Here is a 19,249-nt window from a genome sequence, read left to right as displayed (position 1 = left end):
ATCTGCCAGGCATAGCAATGCAAATCGAACAAGAAATTCAAGCCTGTTCAGTGAACAAGTCATATCACAGCAATAACCCAAGAAAGGAGATGATTCCTTAATCATTAGTGTAAAGACTACAGAGTAAAACTAGAACAGACTTTTTCATTTCTTTGACAGTATTTACCTGATTTGGTTTGATTACTGATGCTGTGAAGTTAACTGACACTTCAAGTGTTGGTGTTATTAATGTACTCAAGGCTCTTTTTTCAGTTTAATTTCACCAAAGTTTTTGGGTTTCTAATACTCTGACAGAAATCAACGCCATTTCTAAGTCAGGGTATGACTACATTTCATGAAATTAGTACTGTTTCAGTCTGATGTTAGTCAAAAGTGCTTTTCATAATACCCACAATGTGCCCAGAATTTACTCCTTCTGTAATTTGTACAGAGTTACATGTATTGGTAGCATATCTAAACATGAGCATAAATTCATTTTCATGACACCCATTGCTCTTACTACAACTGGAACTGTCTGAGTATACTTCTACATTGCTCTCATTTTTGCATGCAAATCCTGTTGTTTTATGGCTTGGTGTCTCTTTGTACGTAATTTCCATGAGCGATGATAGTTATGTCTTTTTTATCATGGACTACTATATCTGGTTTTTGCACTTCTATTTTTTGAACTGTTAGTAATGGGTGATCCCATGTAATATGAACTTGTTCATTCTGTATAATGCTTTGTTGTTCATGTTTCCTGTGCTTCTCAACTACTTCAGTACTGTACTGCTTGCACTATCCCCAGTGCAGCAGTCTTGCCACATTATTATGCCTTTCAGTACAGAGGCCCTCTGCCATGAGTGTATCACACCAGCAGCAAGATGTGCGACTCATTCCATTTCTTTTTTTACAAAACATGCATCTGCCTGTTTCTCCTGGGTGTTCAATGGACTTTGTAAACCAATGTATACATAGTCCACTATCCTGGGCCACCAGTATCAACCTTTCATCTTTTGGTTTCAATTCACTTCTCCTTAACCATTCCTGTGACAAATACTGATCATCATGAGGTTGTTCCAGGAGATCTCTGTACATGTCAAAATATTAATACCTTTTCCACATTCCTTTCCTTCTAATCTGATTTTTCATATTATATTAATTTGTTTGTTTTTTGGCACATTCAGTTGCTGTCTGATTTTTGTCTACTTCATAGCTTCATAGGTATGTACTAGGCTAATGGCCCTAGAGCCTTTACAAGCCTAGCCCATAGGATTACCCTAGCATCATGCCACCCATCCATAGTTTCCAGTGCCTCTGTTGAGTAGAGCCACTGGAGTGATCCCCAGTGTGAATTTTCTATTTCCCATTAACTCATCAAGATTTCTCTTGAAGAGGGCCAGTGAGGTGCTCTGTTTGACATGTATAGCTTCATAGGTGTGTACTAAAATAATCAGCCCTTACAAGTCTTGAACCCAGGGCCCTGCACACCCTGGCCACAGCAATTTACCACTAAGCCATCTGAGCTGTTTTATAGTTTGATTTCCATTCCCACTTGATATTGATATGCTTCTTCAGGGAAGTTATCTTGGACTTCTCCTCATATTTTAAAATTTTCACTATGTTTGGATTTGAAAAGGTCAGCAGACATGTATGCAGTCTCATGACTGCAGATCTATACGTGTAATCAATTTCAAGGAGGCCCATACCCCTTAATAAGGGAATATATAATCTTGGTATACACTGATGTTTATCATTTGATGTGTGAATAATTTTCTTGTTTTCCTGTTCAATGGATCCAAAACCTTTTGGGGCCAGTGAATCACCCCAAAACATAGAACAGGAAGAGCAAATTGATTTATAGCTTGGACTCTATTCCTAGATGTCAAGGCTGTTTTCAATATTAGTTGTAGTTTTCTGAAGTATTCCTTACTGAATTGTATTTGCATTTGTTAATGTTTTATTGCCAATCTTTCATCAATTCCCAAATATTTATACACTCCCTCCTGCTCAAATTTCTTTATATAACATTTCTGTCCAGGACTGATATTTTCTTGGTACTGCAACTTTCCTGCTATAAACATTTGTTTTGTACATTTATCAAGACCAAATGACAGTTGTATATCATCTGAGAAAGTTTTAGCCACTTGAAGTAGTACTTTCAACTCCTCATGAGATAAATCATGCAGTTTTAAGTCATCCACAAAAAGTAGATGAGAAGTCTTTAAAACAAGGTTGTTTTCTGGGAGCCAAACTGCAACCATGGCCTAATCTGTTAAATAAACAGCTTAATAGGTTAAGGGAAAGACAAAACAGCAGCAATGGCAAAGAATCACCCTAGAATATTTCCCTTTGAATTGTTATTGGTGGGATAATAATTTGCCCTTTGTCATGGCTTAACTGAAAATTAGTTTGCCCTGTTTCATTGATCACTGCAATGTACTTGATCATTGTAGGGTGTATCTTATACATCTGTAAGCAATCCTTTATCCATGAATGTCAAGTGCTGTCAAATGCTTTTTTTTTTTTTTTGCAATCTATCCATACCATACATAGATTCTTCCATTTTTTTATAATTCTCTATTATAACTTTATTTAACAACAAATGATCCTTTTTTCCATATGACTTTCTTTTGTTAACCTTTTGTTCTATTGCCATCATTGATTTTTTCTAATTGACTATAAACGCTGTCTGAATTAATTCCAGTATATAGTTTATACATTGTCAAAAGACAAGTTAGTGCTATATATGATAATGTGAGGTACTGCCAGCTATGTCAGAAGAAGTAGGGCAGTGGATGTATAACATATGCCAGTACATCTAGCTGGAATTTTGTAAAGAATCATATGTCATTTGTATATCAAACTTTGTATAGATGCTTGTGTTGAAAAATGTATTTCTAAAGCTGCTTGTGTTAAAAATGTGCTAAAAGTGTGCCCTGCTGGACAGAAAAATAAATATACATGCATTATTGTAACTGTTTAATTGTATATGTTTTAACAAAGGATACCAGAAGAGAAGAGGTTAATCTCAATCCACCTAACTTTGAAAATAGTTTGAAATTAAATTACCTGGTTTAAGCCATAAAGATTGTATCTTATAGTTCTCAATGAAGTCAGGGACAAAAACGCTGCACTAGGAAGCTTTCTGAATTGTCTTTGGGGTGAACTAATTGCTTCTCTGGAAGGTTGGAGGTTTGAAATTGTTTTATGACTTCCAGGAGTTGCAGCAGATCTTAGCAAGGCTCTTGGTATGTGTATTATTGACACATACAGTATATGCTTAATCCTGGCAGCTTCTAGCAAAGGGGTTAGCATGGGAACCAGAAGTCAGATGACCAGATGTATGCAATGTCATTCAGTAATCCATCACTAAAAATATTTGAATATTAGGTGAGAATGAAGTATCATTGCAGTCTGTTTTTGGGAACCTAACTGATAAGACCACTCACCCACATCATCCTGCCTTGCTGTAGTAAGTATCTTAACTAGGGAACAGTAATTCTTTAGATCAGTCAGGAAAATATAGTGAGAATTGTTAAGTATTGTTTTTGTGTAGTTGTGTAAATCTTTCCAGCTGTTTCATTTTCAATATTCCCTGTGACTAAAACACTGGTGTTTACTGTAAATAGATATTTAGTATTTTCATGTTTTTTCTTATTTATTATTAAATATATTTAAACTTTTCACTGTGGCTGGTCTTTTAGAAAATATTTTAATCTCTGAGAGTACTTATATATATTTGGTGACAACTCTGACTGCTCCTGAAAGCATTGCTGTTGGTCAAACTATCATTTTTATTAATATTAATTTCACTTGGTATAATTGCATACCCTTGCAAGAGCCTTAGATTAGCTGGCTTGGGAGTTTCTAGTGGCAATGTAACTACCTTATAGTCTGGCCAGAAGGGGGCATAGCTAGTAAATCTACCAGCCTTTCCCAGGTTGGGGTGTGTGCATATGTGTGTGTGTGTGTGTGTGTGTGTGTGTGTGTGTGTGTGTGTGTGTGTGTGTGTGTGTGTGTGTGTGTGTGTGTGTGTGTGTGTGTGTGTGTGTGTGTGTGTGTGCGTTGTTTGAAAAAATCAAATCTCATTGTATGTGTCAGCTGCTTGGAGCAAGGACACAAAGCACTGGTTTCACAAAGAGGGTGCTGGAGGACTTGGCTTGGACACTCAGCTGAGGTCTCAACTCCATAGCTGTGCCAGTGGGGAGTCTTATTGTGGACCTCAAGGAAGACAGATAGAGAACTCCAGACCCAAGTTTGAATGTGTTCCCTGTGTGCTCTTAAGGGAAATTGTGCTTGATGCAGAGAGCTGCATCTGGAAATATTGAGTGCATCCACTTTTGTTCCAAGTAAATGCCCCTCTCCAGTGTCAAAGGTAAGGCTTCAGGTTCCTTAATTACTGGCCCAGAGAGGAGACATCACAGTGTATAGTATTTACAATGGCTTACAGGTTCATTGTTAAGGAGGAGTATCATTTTAGCTGTTGTTAACCAGGTTAGTGTGTGTTCCAGATGTGCATATAAGCAATTCTTACTTGGGGCTACATCTTTGCGTAAAAATGTTAATACTTTTAGATAGAAGTTAGGTACTACATCTGCATCTGGGAGTTTTCTAATTAGGAGCTTTTTTTAATATTGTTTCAATTTCTCTGGCCTTTATTTCATCCCATTTCATATCCTCTACTCTGGAACTCCTTACCATTTATTGTAATTTTTCTATCCATTCATTATCTTTGTTATCTTCCACAGAGTCTTCATAAATATTTCTCCAAATGGTTAGGAGGGTGGCCCAATGGTTAAGGTGTTTGCCTTAGAAACACAAGGTGCAGGGTTTGAATCTTACAAGGGATAATTGGCTAGGCTTAAAATAGCTTGCACGGGCAATTAGCCTAGTACTAATCTATGAAACCTATGTGTCTCTTTCTTCCTTTTTTTGGTGGTGTTTCTATTCCTTTTGCTTTGTTTTCCAGATGTCTTTTTTGGGTCATCAGTGAATTGTTTCTAGTGTACTTTTCCTTTATATTAATCAGCATATCTTCTAAGTTTTTCTACCTGTGCTGATATCAATAGTTTATTATTTGCAATACTGTATGATGATAGATCCTGGTTTGTTTTGATACTGTGTGTTGTTTTTACCACTATTTATCTTTCTAAGAATTTTTGTTGATCTGTTCTCTCTTCTATATTCTCCTCACAGTGATACTTCTTGTCCTAATTGCTTTACAGTTTTCCCTATTCAGTGCTGCCATAATGGCATTTTAGTTCATCCCTCCCTTTCCCTTATTGCTCTATGTTTTTGTGGTAATACTTTATCTGTTATTATTAACCCAGCCACTGGGGATGCACAAGCCAGTGCATTTATTCATGCCGGTCCCAAGCCCAGATAAATGGGGAGGGTTACGTCAGGAAGGGCATCCGGTGTAAAACCTCTGACAAATAACATATGCGGACAACAATACAGATTTCCATACCAGATCAGTCAAGGCCTGAGTTAACAACAACCTCCACCAGTATTGTTAGACAATAGGGTGCTGGCAGAAATTGGGCTACTGTTGGCCGAAGGAGAAGAAGAGGGGGGAGGCATGCCCAAAAGCAGAAAGAGAGGAGGAAGGTTAGGAGTGTAGTAGTGAGGGTAGGAACGTTGAATGTTGGCAGTATAACTGGTATAGGGAGAGAGCTAGCTGATATGATGGAGAGAAGGAAGGTTGATATAATGTGTGAGCAAGAGACCAGATGGAAGGGGAGTAAGGCCAGGTGTATAGGAGGTGGGTTCAAATTATTCTATCATGGTGTGAATGGGAGGAGAAATGGGGTCGGGGTTATCCTGAAGGAACAGTATGCCAAGAGTGTTTTGGAGGTGAAAAGAGTGTCGGATAGAGTGATGTTTACGAAGCTGGAAATTGATGGTGTAATGATGAATGTTGTTAGTGCATACGCTCCGAAAGCTGGGTGTGAGATGGATGAGAAAGAAAACTTTTGGAGTGAGTTGGATGAAGTGGTGGTGAGTGTCCCCATGGGTGAGAGGCTGGTTATTTGTGTGGATTTCAATGGGCATGCTGGTGAAGGGAACAGAGGGGATGAGGAAGTGATGGGCAGGTATGGTGTTAAGGAGAGGAATGCAGAAGGTCAGATGGTAGTGGATTTTGCGAAAAGGATGGACATGGCTGTGGTGAATACGTATTTTAAGAAGAGGGAGGAGCATAGGATGACATACAAGAGTGGAGGAAGATGCACACAGGTGGATTATATCCTATGCAGGAGGGCCAGTCTGAAGAAGATTGGAGACTGTAAAGTGGTGACAGGGTAAAGAGTAGTTAAGCAGCATAGGATGGTGGTCTGTAGGATGATGTTGGTGATCAAGAAGAGGAGGACAAGTGTGAGACCAGTGCCAAGAATCAAATGGTGGAAGTTGAAAAAGGGTGATTGTGAGGTGGAGTTCAGGGAAGAGTTAAAACAGGCTCTGGGGGCAGTAAAGAGTTACAGAATAGCTGGGTAACTACAGCAGAGATGGTAAGGGATATGGCTAGAAAGGTGCTTGGTGTGACATCTAGACAGAGGAAGGAGGACAAGGAGACCTGGTGGTGGAATGAGGAAGTACAGGAGAATATACAGAGGAAGAGGCTGGTGAAGAAGAAGTGGGATTGTCAGAGAGATGAAGAAAGTTGATAGGAGTATAAGGAGATGAGGAGCATAGCAAAGAGACAGGTGGCGAAAGCTAAGGATAAGGCATATGAAGAGTTGTATGAAACAGACACTAAGGAGGGAGAAAAGGACCTGTACCGATTGGCTAGACAGAGGGACCGAGCTGAGAAAGATGTGCAGCAGGTAAGGGTGATAAAGGATAGTGAGAGAAACGTACTCATAAGCAAGGAGACTGTGTTGAGCAGTGTTTGAGGGGCTGATGAATGAAGAGAATGAGAGAGAGAGAAGGTTGGATGATGTGGGGATAGTAAATCAGGAGGTGAAACCGATTAGCAAGGAGGAAGTATGGACAGCTATGAAGAGGATGAAGAATGGAAAGGCTGCTGGTCCAGATGACATACCAGTGGAAGCATGGAGGTGCTTAGGAGAAATGGCAGTGGAGTTTTTAACCAGATTTAATGAAATATTAGAAAGTCAGAGGATGCCTGAGGAGTGGAGAAAAAGTGTTTTGGTACCTATTTTTAAGAATAAGGGTGATGTGCAGAGTTGTAGTAACTACAGAGGGATAAAATTGATCAGTCACAACTTGAAGTTATGGCAAAGAGTAGTGGAAGCTAGGTTAAGGAGGGAGGTGATGATTAGCGATCAGCAGTATGGTTTCATGCCGGGAAAGAGCACTACAGATGCAATGTTTGCTCTGAGAAAGTTGCTGGAGGAATTTTGAGAAGGTCAGAAGGAGTTGCATTGTGTCTTTGTGGACTTGGAGAAAGCATATGATAGAGTGCCTAGAGAGGAGTTGTGGTATTGTATGAGGAAGTTAGGAGTGGCAGAGAAGTATGCAAGAGTGGTACAGGATATGTACTCGGGTAGTGTAACAGTGGTGAAGTCTGCAGTGGGAGTGACAGATCCATTTAAGGTGGAGGTGGGATTACATCAAGGATCAGCTCTGAGCCCTTTCTTGTTTGCAATGGTGATGGACAGGTTGACAGACGAGATCAGCCAGGAGGCCCCATGGACTATGATGTTTGCAGATGACATTGTGATCTGTAGTGAGAGTAGGGACCAGGTTGAGGAGACCCTGGAGAGGTGGAGATATGCTCTAGAGAGGAGAGGAATGAAGGTCAGCAGGACTAAGACAGAATATATGTGTGTGAATGAGAGGGAGGATAGAGGAATGGTGAGGATGCAAGCAGTAGAGGTGACGAAGGTGGATGAGTTGAAGTACTTGGGATCAACAGTTCAGAGTGATGGTGAGTGTAGAAGAGAGGTGAAGAAGAGTGTCAGGAGTGATTTGTGACAGATGGGTACCAGTAAGAGTGAAAGGGAAGGTCTACAAGAGGGTAGTGAGACCAGCTATGTTGTATGGGTTGGAGACAGTGGCATTGACAAAAAGGTAGGAGTCAGAGCTGGAAGTGGCAGAGTTAAAGATGTTAAGATTTGCAGTGGGTGTGACAAGGATGGACAGGATTAGGAATCAGTATATTAGAGGGTCAGCTCAGGTTGGATGCTTTGGAGACAAAGTCAGTGAGGCGAGATTGCATTGGTTTGGACATGTGCTGAGGAGGGATGATGGGTACATTGGGAAAAGGATGCTAAGGATGGAGCTGCCAGGTAAGAGGAAAAGAGGAAGGCCTAAGACAAGGTTTATGGACGTGGTGAGAGAGGACATGCAGGTGGTTGGTGTGACAGAGCAATATGCAGAGAACAAGAAGTAATGGAAACAGATGATCCGCTGTGGTGACTCCTAACGGGAACAGACGAAAGAGAAGAAGAAGACATTATCTGTTATTAAATTTAGCTGCACAATAATATATCCTATTTACTTCTGTTATATGTCATGGATTTCTCTTAATAGTCTTGATTATTGTGTCCATCTGTATTGTCAGTATTCTAACCTTCTAGATCTTATTTCCTTTCTGTAATCTACCACTGTTTCCTGCTCCTTTCTTTGTTGTGCAACTTCAATTGAACTTTTGCACTGGTTTCCTACAGAAGATTCCAGAGCATCTTCATACAGCAAGTCATCAGATGCCTCTCATTCCACCTGTTTCTCCTTAGTTTGAGGACTCACTGTTCCATCATGCTATGACATTACCAGAGTTGGATTTTCTACACTCATTCCTTCACTTAGCAGGTGATCCATAACTTCAGTTTCTATTTCTTTAACTTCTCAATTACTTATCCTCTTTTCTACTTTTCCACTTTATTTTCTTTTTTTTTGTATTATAAAATTTACCATATCTGGGTGCCTTTGTCTTTATTTCTCTTCCAATAGCTTTGATGTTGCGTTTGTATTGATTAGTTGTACTTTCCCCTTTGCATAAATATTGTACCATATCAAATCTTGTTTTCGTTCCCACGTCTATATTCCTTCTTCAGATGCTTCCTGCTCCACATATTTCTCTTTAGTCTGGGGACTGATTGTTCCATAATATTATTTCAACTACCTGTGTTGGATTTTCTACATAAAATTCTTCACTTTATAGCTAATCCATTCTCTTACTAGTCCCTTGTTCTACATTCCCCCTTTATGTTCTTATTTTTTTGCCTTTTCCCTATATGGATGCCTTTGACTGTATTTCTCTTCAAATATCTTTGGAGCTGCTCTTCTGTATTAATTACTTTGCTTTTCTCTGTTGCATAAATATTGCACCATATAACGTATGTCTTTCTTTCCCATGTCGATGTTTCTTTTCTATACATTTCAAAAATCTCTGGATTTTGCTCTTTATATTTTTTCACTTCCACTGTCACTTCTTTTTTCAGGCGGCCAAAGTTTTTCCATCTATGTAATGTTTTTCATGGATCTGTTATAAGAATAAATGCAAATTTGCATTTGAAGCTTTTGATAGTTTTTCTTGGGCAAGCATTTTTCTCCCCTCTAATTTCTCTCTTAATCTTTCTGAATATCTTCTATCTGGAAATTCTGGGCTTTTTGTATAAGAGTAGCAATACATAATTTCTTTCTTATCTTCAGTAATCCAATTTGTCATCTTTATGGCTCTTTTTGGGCAGTCAGTTTTTGTGTTTTTTTGTGGACTACTAAAGGGGGCTGTCTTCTCCCTGAGCGTAGCCTAACCCTATTGTAGAAATGTTGCCTTGTCTTGAGGATTCTATACTGCCAATATTTTCCAGTCCTGGCACTATTGTATACACCAGGATTGGGCACTTTTTTATCATGGGACCTGTGCACCCAGTCATCTTTTTTACTTTTTAACCTACATCTTGCCATGATAAATGTTATATAAGAAACACTCTATATATTAGTGTCACCTTGGTGAGATTTTGAGAAAACATGGTCCTCCATGTGAAGGTACTTACCAAGACATGAGGAAGAATTCAGTGCCAGCAAAACTACTCTAATTTTTCTTGCTGATTTCATCACCTGTCCATTCATACCCTATCCCATGTTTGAGATATGGAATACCTGATGTCTTCTCAGATAATGGAACACAATATGCAAGTACATAATTCACAAGATTCTTATAGCAATAATAGTTTCAGTATGTGATATCTAATTCTAACTATCCACAGTCCAAAGTTCAAGTTGATAAAGCAGCAGAAACTGAAAAAAATCAATAAGAAAGCCTGTAACATTAATAGTGTTTTATGTATGTTTATATGTAGCTTTTCTGGACTATATATTCCCTTACAACTTGAATATATATCACCAGTTAAGCCATTGAGAGGTTGCAGATTAAGAATAGAATACCTCCCTCTGCCTCCTTATTTCACTTTGAAAACTTGATTTAAGTAAAAGAGAGAGGCTAAAAGAAAACAGGGCTGTACAAAATAAATTATTATGATGGAAGAGCATGACGCATATCTTCTTTGTAAAAGAGGGCAAAGTTAAAGTTTAACAAAGTTCCACTGTAAACTAGCCAGAATGTTGCTGTTGTTGCTGTGTCTTTCGGCTTTTCCCGGTTAGGGGTCGCCACAGCGGAACTCCGGTCCGCTAATGATTGTAAACTAGCCAGAATAAGAGATTGTAAAGATATAAGCAACTGAGATCTTTTCTAGCTCATCTTAGGGATACAAAGTTGCAAAAAAGAAACTGGGAAACTTTTTATTCAAAACAAATATATCCTACAGAGGCTGTATCAATTACAATGGCAACATTTGAGAGAACTTCAGCCAGGAGATGGGTCCAGAGAGATATCTGAGAAGGTGTCTCAAGAGACTTTTTCAGAGATGGATCCAGAGAGATATCTGAGAAGCTGTCTCAAGAGACATTGCCAGGAGCAGTGATGCATGAACAAGAAGTCATTCATCCTAGACTAGAACATCATGACAGAGTGTTTGAAAAGAACTTAGCTGTAGTGGTTCCTCATACTTCAGTACTAGACATGCAGACCAAGACAGTCATTTTCAAAATATGAAAGAGTACTGAGATAATGAATAAGCTACTTAGAGTGTAGCAAGGCCTAAAAACTTATTGAATTGTTTTTTTAACTAGGAAAGTATTTCAGCTTTGTACTGAAAAAATTGAACCAAAACTTAAAACAATACTGAAACATTCTTTCATTTTAAGAAAACATGTTTATTAATATGTTTATCAAGGCAATGAAGTGAAATAATAAAAAAGTATAGTGATAATTTTGTTAATGAATGCCTATATTTTCATAAAAAAGTGACCTCATTAAGTAAAGTGTGAATCTTTGACTTTGAAAGAGGGTTATTTAGCATATGTGTATATATACACACAAATTCTGTCTGCCTGCTTCTGTCATTCGTTCTCTGTTTCTCCATCATGCTGTCGATCTGACTGACTATCATAATGGACTTAGTTTGTTTGAGGTAGGTTAATGCTATGCAGCACAGATTTGCTATAAAATATGCTGCTTAGTGTGGCCTGTATAAATTAAGTTTTTACCCTAGTTCTGTAGTGTAGGGCTTCACGATTCATTATAGTGCTCTGTGACAGCTAGGATATGTAGTGAAGGCCTGTTACTACACTGTTACGGAGACTCCTTCCCCTTCCTGAGCATCATGTTTTTAGGATCATCTAACATGCACACACACACATATTGCCCTCCTCAGATCACTGTACACAGCATTGCCCCACATGCCCACCCATTCCCAGCAGTGAATGCCATGTTACCAAGATATCCCCACACCTCCTCCACACACAGTGTTGCATCATATTTATGGTGCAGTTCGTTCTGCCTCTATACATCCAGTATAAACAGTGTTAAACTATAATGCATCTTCACCATGCCATCTATAGAACCGTCCTTGGCAGGGTTATAGTAGCACAACATAAAACTCCTACAGTGTACTTATTCCCAACAGTTTCCACTATGTAAGAGTGAAAGTTGACTGCCTAAAACAACCTCAGTAGTCACATCTGTTCAACATTGGCACATAACAGGGTCAATAGCACTGACAGAAAAACTGCAACCTTCCTTCAAACAGACGAGCCCCATAACTTATATCTACAAACTCCATGGTACACAACATTGGGAAAGGGAGAAACATCTTAAAACAGTGCACACTTGTCCTACCAATCAGTTTTTTGCTTTAACATGAGGAAGTACTTTTTGAGGTGCCAGTCACTGAGGGAACAAAGGACATCCTTCCCATAGTGTAAACATGCATAAAGGTCATTAAGACCTATTCCCAGCAGGGTCACCATAAATCGAGCTATCTCCCTTCCTTTAGTGCAGTCACCCAAGAAGTGTTGTCAGCAAAACATATACCCCATACTGTCAAGACACATCTTTGTAAAGTTCTCATAAACTCCTCCTCCTCCAAACATTGGCAGTGCCTAAATAATAGTAACACCCTTCCCACAGTCCACATTTTCAGAAGTTAATGAGTTCATAGGTTATTACTATTACAATTCATATTACTTGCTATCCCTTTCCATAAGGGATTAAGTGGTCACATCCATTTGTATATGCTGTGTTCCTAGCAGAATGCTGATCTGTGTGCTTACATAACACAAATGCCAGCACAAATGACAGAGTCATAACAAAGTCTGCTTATACAAGTCATTAGCGTATTGCTGGGATACAACAGGGATGCTACATATAATAGTTTTGTATGCATGTACCATTTGGATTACATAGCAGACAGGATGAAGGTGACTAGCATTTGTCACATTACTATGCCATTGACATGAAACAATCTGCCCCCACCACACCCCACACCCCCCCACACACACACATAGCTCCTTGTCCTCTTCAGGCCCAATAGCATCACCAGTCCCATATCTGTGCCTTTTACACTAATGGGGGGGGGGGGTCACCTGCACTTTCTGTAGGCAAAGATTTCCTTGCAGAGATCTGGCATCTGCACTAAGTAGAGTGCTGGCTTTATGCATAAAAGCAGTACTTTAGAAACATACCTTAGGAACTGCCAGTACCCTCCATGGATGTAAATGAGAACAGGGAAAGCTGGCAAAAAGAGAAAAGCAGAAAAAGAACAATTATTATACTGAAGTCAAATTTATGAAAATACAGATGAAAACTCTTAGAACTTTTGTTATACATACTTGTAGTCATGTCTGCAGGAAGATAAATGTCAAGTTTTTCACCATCTCTCCCTCCATATGCTACATTTAAAAGTGTCTGTGTCACAGAACGTGCCTTTTGTGTTCCTGTGAGATAAAAAATGACATTTCACTCAATAATTATCTTTTATACTTACTGTTCAATTTCATTTATTTTGCTTTACCTGCTAGAACAGCAATGTATAATTAATGAACAGTTACATTTAATCTGTCTAAAGTATATAGCACTCAGAGGTTTTCCCTTTCTACATGCTAGTATGGGTCAGAACACATTTATGCTTCATTCTGCTAAATGGTTCGTGTTGGACATTCACTATGTATAATGTCCCCATCCTGATTTGGGGAGTGAGAGGACAGTGGCTCCATTGTCCACTTTGATAATGTGTGATACAGAATCCATGTCTCTCTGAGTTCCCATGTCTTCACCTCAAAATTTGGGTTTAGATGGACCATGTTTTCCATGTCCATCTGCTATAGCATTGAGACCTCTGAAACTCCTAATAGGTGATCTTAACATCCTAAGAACATTAATTCTTTGGTACTTTCTGGGCAGCTTTTCTCTTCCTTTTAAGAAGACAGTTTTCATCTTCTCAAGAAAATATATTTGGAAATCAATAATATGTCAAAATGTATGCTCCCACACCTTCATACCACTTTACTCAAATATAATAATTCTGCAGTCACAAAACTGTGGAGAAAGGGCAAAGGCCACTAATACTGCAGTATCATCTTGCTCACCATCCACAACACTGTTTTCCATATTAAAGAGAAAGCAAACTACAGCTACTGTTCAAACAAGTGAGAAATAACACACCAGCTAAATCCCTAACAATAAAACAACCCAAACAAACCTGAAAATAAAATAAAACATCAATGGAATGACAGTTTTTGTTAAAATATTTGGTAAAATCAATACAATAGCTAAAGTTGTTTAATTCTCATTTGATTGGCTACAATAGAAATTCCTTCAAGAGAACTGCCATTGAACAATATGATTATATGATGAATCACAGCAACAAATATAGTTTCACAGGGATTATTATGGTCAAAGATGAGATAAGGTACTACAATGCTCAGTGCTGCATTCTTTGGTGTCCATGCCATAGCACTGCCACTTGGAAACGACATGTATCATTGCTGTGGTGAAGAAATTCACCTGTATCTGTCTTTTCACCAGAGTATAATATTGTGATTGACACAATTAACTTCTTCTCTCACCATTTTCTTAGACTAGATATCTACCAGCTGGATAAAACTTAACAGCAACACCCCAGAAGTTTCAGCCATTCAGTTGACCCTTTAAAGGTCATTACCCACCTATTTCCCTCCTGTTCTTAGGGTAAAATCCAAGAGTTGAACTCTGTGGGCAAGGTGTGTCATTTAAGTGGGATCTGGGATAGTGAATACTAAAAGAGAACTCTCTAGTTGTCATTATATCATCATTTTTTCCAACAGAATCTCTGACATCTTATTGTAGAACGCAAGCTCTCTGTAGTCATACGTGCTTTAGTATCTTACAGAATAGCTGCTACATTCTCCATCATCCTCACTGCTGCAGCAAGAGTACTGATTGGGTGTTTCACTCTGGACTGTCAAAATACTGACTGGGTATCTCATACTGGCATAGACCTCTATTATCACCATCTGTGTAGTCACAGAACTAACTGGGGGTGTCTTAATAGTGAGGTGCACCATCACCTCTGGTTCTGTAGCCAGAGTTTAAATGGAAGTGTCTTGCACTAGACTGGCCTCTAGCATCTCCATTGTTACAGTCACAGTACTAAATGGGGTGATTCATGCAGAACTGTTACTACTTTTTTATTTTTTCAGCTTTATTAAAGTGTGGTTTTATTGCCAGCCATCTTGCTCACTCTCTGAGGTGTGTTTACTTTGATTTGGCAATTTGTTCCCCATCACTAGGATGAGAATCAACCCAGAGGGACCATCATTCAGACAGCTATAAATGGTGATTTGAGGCTTTTTGTTGTTGTTTTCATTCAGCCTTAAACTTCACACACCCTCCTCTGATATCAGAGAGGGATGTGCAATGGGCTGTCCATGGAGATCAACAAGGGGCATTCCCACCAAGTAGCCCTGCCCCTCTCCACATGACATGAGCTGTGGTTTCCCTAAATTTCATCAAAGAAATTGTACTGATTAGCGTGCCTCAAGTGGATACAAATTCTTTTCACCCACCATTGCGAGAAGCATGTGGATAAGTTCCTTCACTCCACCTCTTCTTGCCTGCCTCCTCCAGTGCCGGCACTGCTAATGAAACCCTACTTGCCTGGGTCAAATGTCAGGGATCAATCCCTCTGTGCCATGGACCCAGGCTTTAATGTCATGTTCTTGCTGCCATTTCAGTGATGCACTGCTCACCAGTATGGTGATATTTGTTATGTATCTAGGTCTGCCTTCTTGATGTGGTACCTGAGTTCCGTACAGATCTTGCTAAGTCTAATTGCTTGGTCTGTCCAATAAGAACTATTTGAAATCCTTGAGAAAAGGATGAATTTCACTGAGGCAAAATGCTTTGATTCTACAGTTCCCATATTTTTTAATTTTCTGCCACATTTTCCAAGAGACTATGATGCAGTTCAGACTTTAAGTTAAAACTTACATCCTATAGTTCATTAACAATAACTCTTTGATAGCTTTAATTTATTCTTCCTCATTTTAAGCACTACACTTGTTCTGTTTTTTTTTTACCCTGACCTATTTTTTGTATTTCTACTAATGTTGCAAAATATTACAGGATTTAAACCATGTGAAATAGACAGTGTAGACTTGGAGGGGGGTGTGAAATAATGGTTAAGGTGCTTACCTCACAGATACAAGGTCAAGAGTTTAATTTCACCATTGGAAGGGAAATTGGCTGGACTTAAATTGGCCCAGAAGGGTGGCTAGCCTACTACTTATCTATGAATCTATAAGATATTGGCTGATAGCATCAGTTATAAAGAATACCATTGGAACATTTAACACATGCTTAACTGACATCTGTAAAGTAACTGGGAGACATGCTTAATATTTTTCACAAGATGTGGCAACTATAGGGTTGCAATATTTAGCAGAGAAATAAGGAGGCTTTTCACCCTGCAGTAAAACTGTTCTGTCCAGTGCTGCCATTTCATTAGATAACAGGGAATAATTAACTGTCAAAATGGATCACAATCACTACAGCACCTTCTATAGTTAATAGTAACGATGGTTGAAACTGGGTGGGTTGAAAGATTTTTGTTGACTTGTCCTAGTCAAATGTGGAATTTTGTAAAAGCCCTGCTATCAAGGAAGAATAGCTCTAGCTTAAATGTGCCATTTACCTTGATGTATAGTAACCCCCAGATAGCTATATTTAGCTGGAAGAGAAGCAGTAGGTGCACCCCCCACCCCCACCCCCATGAGTAGCATAGGAATATAGCATCCCGGCTTCAGTTACTTTAATTTATTTGTTGCTCAGTGCCAGTGCTTTTAATAAATATCCAATTTAACTACAGACACTTCTTAAACACTTTGAAAAAGGCCTGGCAGTTAGCACAGAGGACTAACACTCTAACTTCTTAATTATCTGCTTCTGGTGCCATTATTTTGTTTCACTTTTGAAATGTGCATAGCACATTACAATACTGGGATAGTCACTCAGTCCTAAAATTCCTTGCCTGTGTTATTGCGTAGGTACTGTTTGGACTTAAAAATCAGAGGTATATATAATTCATTATCATTATTATTATCATTATTATTATTATTATTATTATTATTATTATTATTATTATTTTGTTACCAGTATTAATAGGACCAGAAAACTATTAGACAGAGGTTTTACAAAAGCCAAAATTATGTTAAAATCAATGTAGCATAACCAGATAAACTGTTAGATACAATTTTCTTAAATGCCATTTGTCTGGTAACAACATATTTATTTTGCATTTTTTTTTGTACGTGTGTATAGTTGCTTGTACGTGTGATTTTACATAACATGTTACTTTTTTGTTTTAACTAAACAGTTTTATTTATGTAATTTCAAAAACTTGTGGTTGGCGGTTTATTTTTTGGTGTATGGATATGTATGCAGATCTGGTAAAATATCAAATGTTGGTGTCTGTCTTTTAAAGAGTGGTGGCTTAAAGCTATTGCTTCCATACACTTATTTAATTATTTGTTTATTTTAAGGGTAAACAAAAATTGTGATGTTGGTGTGCCACATCGGTCTGACTGATGGCAGTGTTAACATGAAATCAGGAAATGAGTTGATAGACTTCTCCTGAAAATATTTTGTATGTGTATATTTAGAAGAGTTTCTGTTACTGTTAAGATAACAGTGGAAGGCACAAGGGCAATGTGGGTAAAATTCTGAGGAGCCAGTAAATGTGACTCTGTTCTGCAGTTGATAAATGGGAATTTTATTTGGGTATGACATATTGGTTATTACCTGAGGCAGCAATGCACATTTATTGTACACAATGAAGGACAGACTCCCATTGAATTTTATTTTGTGGGCATCAGTGTGGATTATGACACTGTGGCCCCTGGCCATTACATATGTATGTATTTCTTTTTTAATTGACATTTTTGTTTATAAACTTAATTAAATTGTTTCCTGGGAGAGTCTGACCTGGTGAAAGTCCTATTTTTTAGAAACCCATGAAGAAAATCTCTACATAAAAATAATTAATAAGTAAAAGCAAAAAATGCAAGCATAGTTTGTGCATTCATGACACGAGTAATATTGCACAGAGGAAGACTAAATAACAATGCAAAAAAATAAGTTTTATTGAAAATCACATATACAGAATATACAGCTTGACTAGAATCATTGCACATTAGCTAAGAAAAGTATTAAATATACAGTATGTGCAGTGTTGTTGGATGTGTCAAATATTGGCCTATGAAAAATATTTATTCAGTGTGGTGGTGCTGCAGTAGCATTGTCACCTCACAGTAAGACGTTGTCCTGTTCGATTCTCAGCTAGAGCATCTTCTGTGTGGAGACATGCATGAATGGGCATACCTTCATTGAAGGTTGTGCGTCAGGGCTGGCAACTCGCACGTAAAAATCTACTGCCAATCATTAGCGGACCGGAGTTCCGCTGTGGCGACCCCTAACTGGGAAAAGCAGAAAGACTCAACAACAAGATTTATAAATGTTTTAGTTAAAAAGAGCAGGATGAAGGTAGAGAGGGAGGTTGACAGTCAATGTTATGATAAATACAATTAGTAGGAGATTAACAGGATGATAGTAGATTAATATTGTGTTAACTTGATTAGTATAACAGTACATAAACATTGAAGACACCTGGCTGAATTGTTTGTACCATTTTGGTGGCATATAAATTGTTGGCATTGGGTGTAGATATATATACCTGTACTGCACATTTGCTACATCAGTTCCATAATCTGACATAACCAGTAGTTCCTCCAGTTTATTCTTAGTTCTATAGTCCATGGCATCCACTGCTTCCCATTCTCTTTTATACTGTCTGTAATCCCTGCTAGTGGTTACCTTTGCTCTTCCATCATTCTTCATATCCAGTGATTCCTCTGCTTTTTCATAATTCCCATAATAGCTCAATAATTCTCAGTATCTACTGGCTCTTACATACTATATGTAACAGTTTCTTCCTTCCTAGTTTCCAGTAGCTCCCTTGCTACTTCATATTGCCCATAAAAATTACTTAATGCTGGATATCCAATAGTTCCCTCTGCTCCTTCATACTGCCCATAACTGTTCCATAATTCCTGGTATCCAGTGGTTCCATTCTCCTCCGTCACACCAGCAGTAACAGTTCCATAATTCCTGCTATCCAGTAGTTATCTCTGCTTCTTCTTGCTGTCCATAGAAGTTCCATATTCCGTGGTATTCAGTAGTTCTGTCTGCTCCTTCCTGTTGTCCATGAAAGAACCATGATCCCTGGTATCCACTGGTTTTAATCTGCTCCTTCAAATTGCCCATAACATATCTATAATCCCTGGTATCCAGTAGTTCTGTCTGCTCCTTTGTATTGCCCATGTCAGATCCATGATCCTTTTTATCCACTGATTTTACTCTGCTCCACCATATTGCTCATAACATATCCATAATCCCTGGTGTCCTGTGGCTCTCTCCGCTCATTCA

The 19,249-nt window shown here is 38.5% G+C and overlaps 1 protein-coding gene across 3 annotated transcripts in view; it reads right to left on the bottom strand.

Moving 5' to 3' along the window:
- Positions 1-19,249, bottom strand: part of AFMID (arylformamidase) — a 737,969-nt gene that overhangs the window by 463,559 nt on the left and 255,161 nt on the right. For all 3 annotated transcript variants that reach the window (XM_044068169.1, XM_044068166.1, XM_044068167.1), the window contains exons 3-4: positions 13,120-13,224; positions 12,973-13,021 (exon numbers count right to left, since the gene is read on the bottom strand). In XM_044068169.1, the coding sequence (XP_043924104.1) occupies positions 12,973-13,021; positions 13,120-13,224 (154 nt within the window). The remainder of the gene's footprint in view (positions 1-12,972; positions 13,022-13,119; positions 13,225-19,249) is intronic.

This window comes from Protopterus annectens, chromosome 4.part0, assembly GCF_019279795.1.
Source record: "Protopterus annectens isolate FY-2018-M chromosome 4.part0, PAN1.0, whole genome shotgun sequence".
In the NCBI taxonomy this organism is placed as follows: domain Eukaryota; kingdom Metazoa; phylum Chordata; order Ceratodontiformes; family Protopteridae; genus Protopterus; species Protopterus annectens.
Note: the sequence above shows the minus strand (reverse complement) of the source record. Positions and strands in the feature narration are given on the sequence as shown.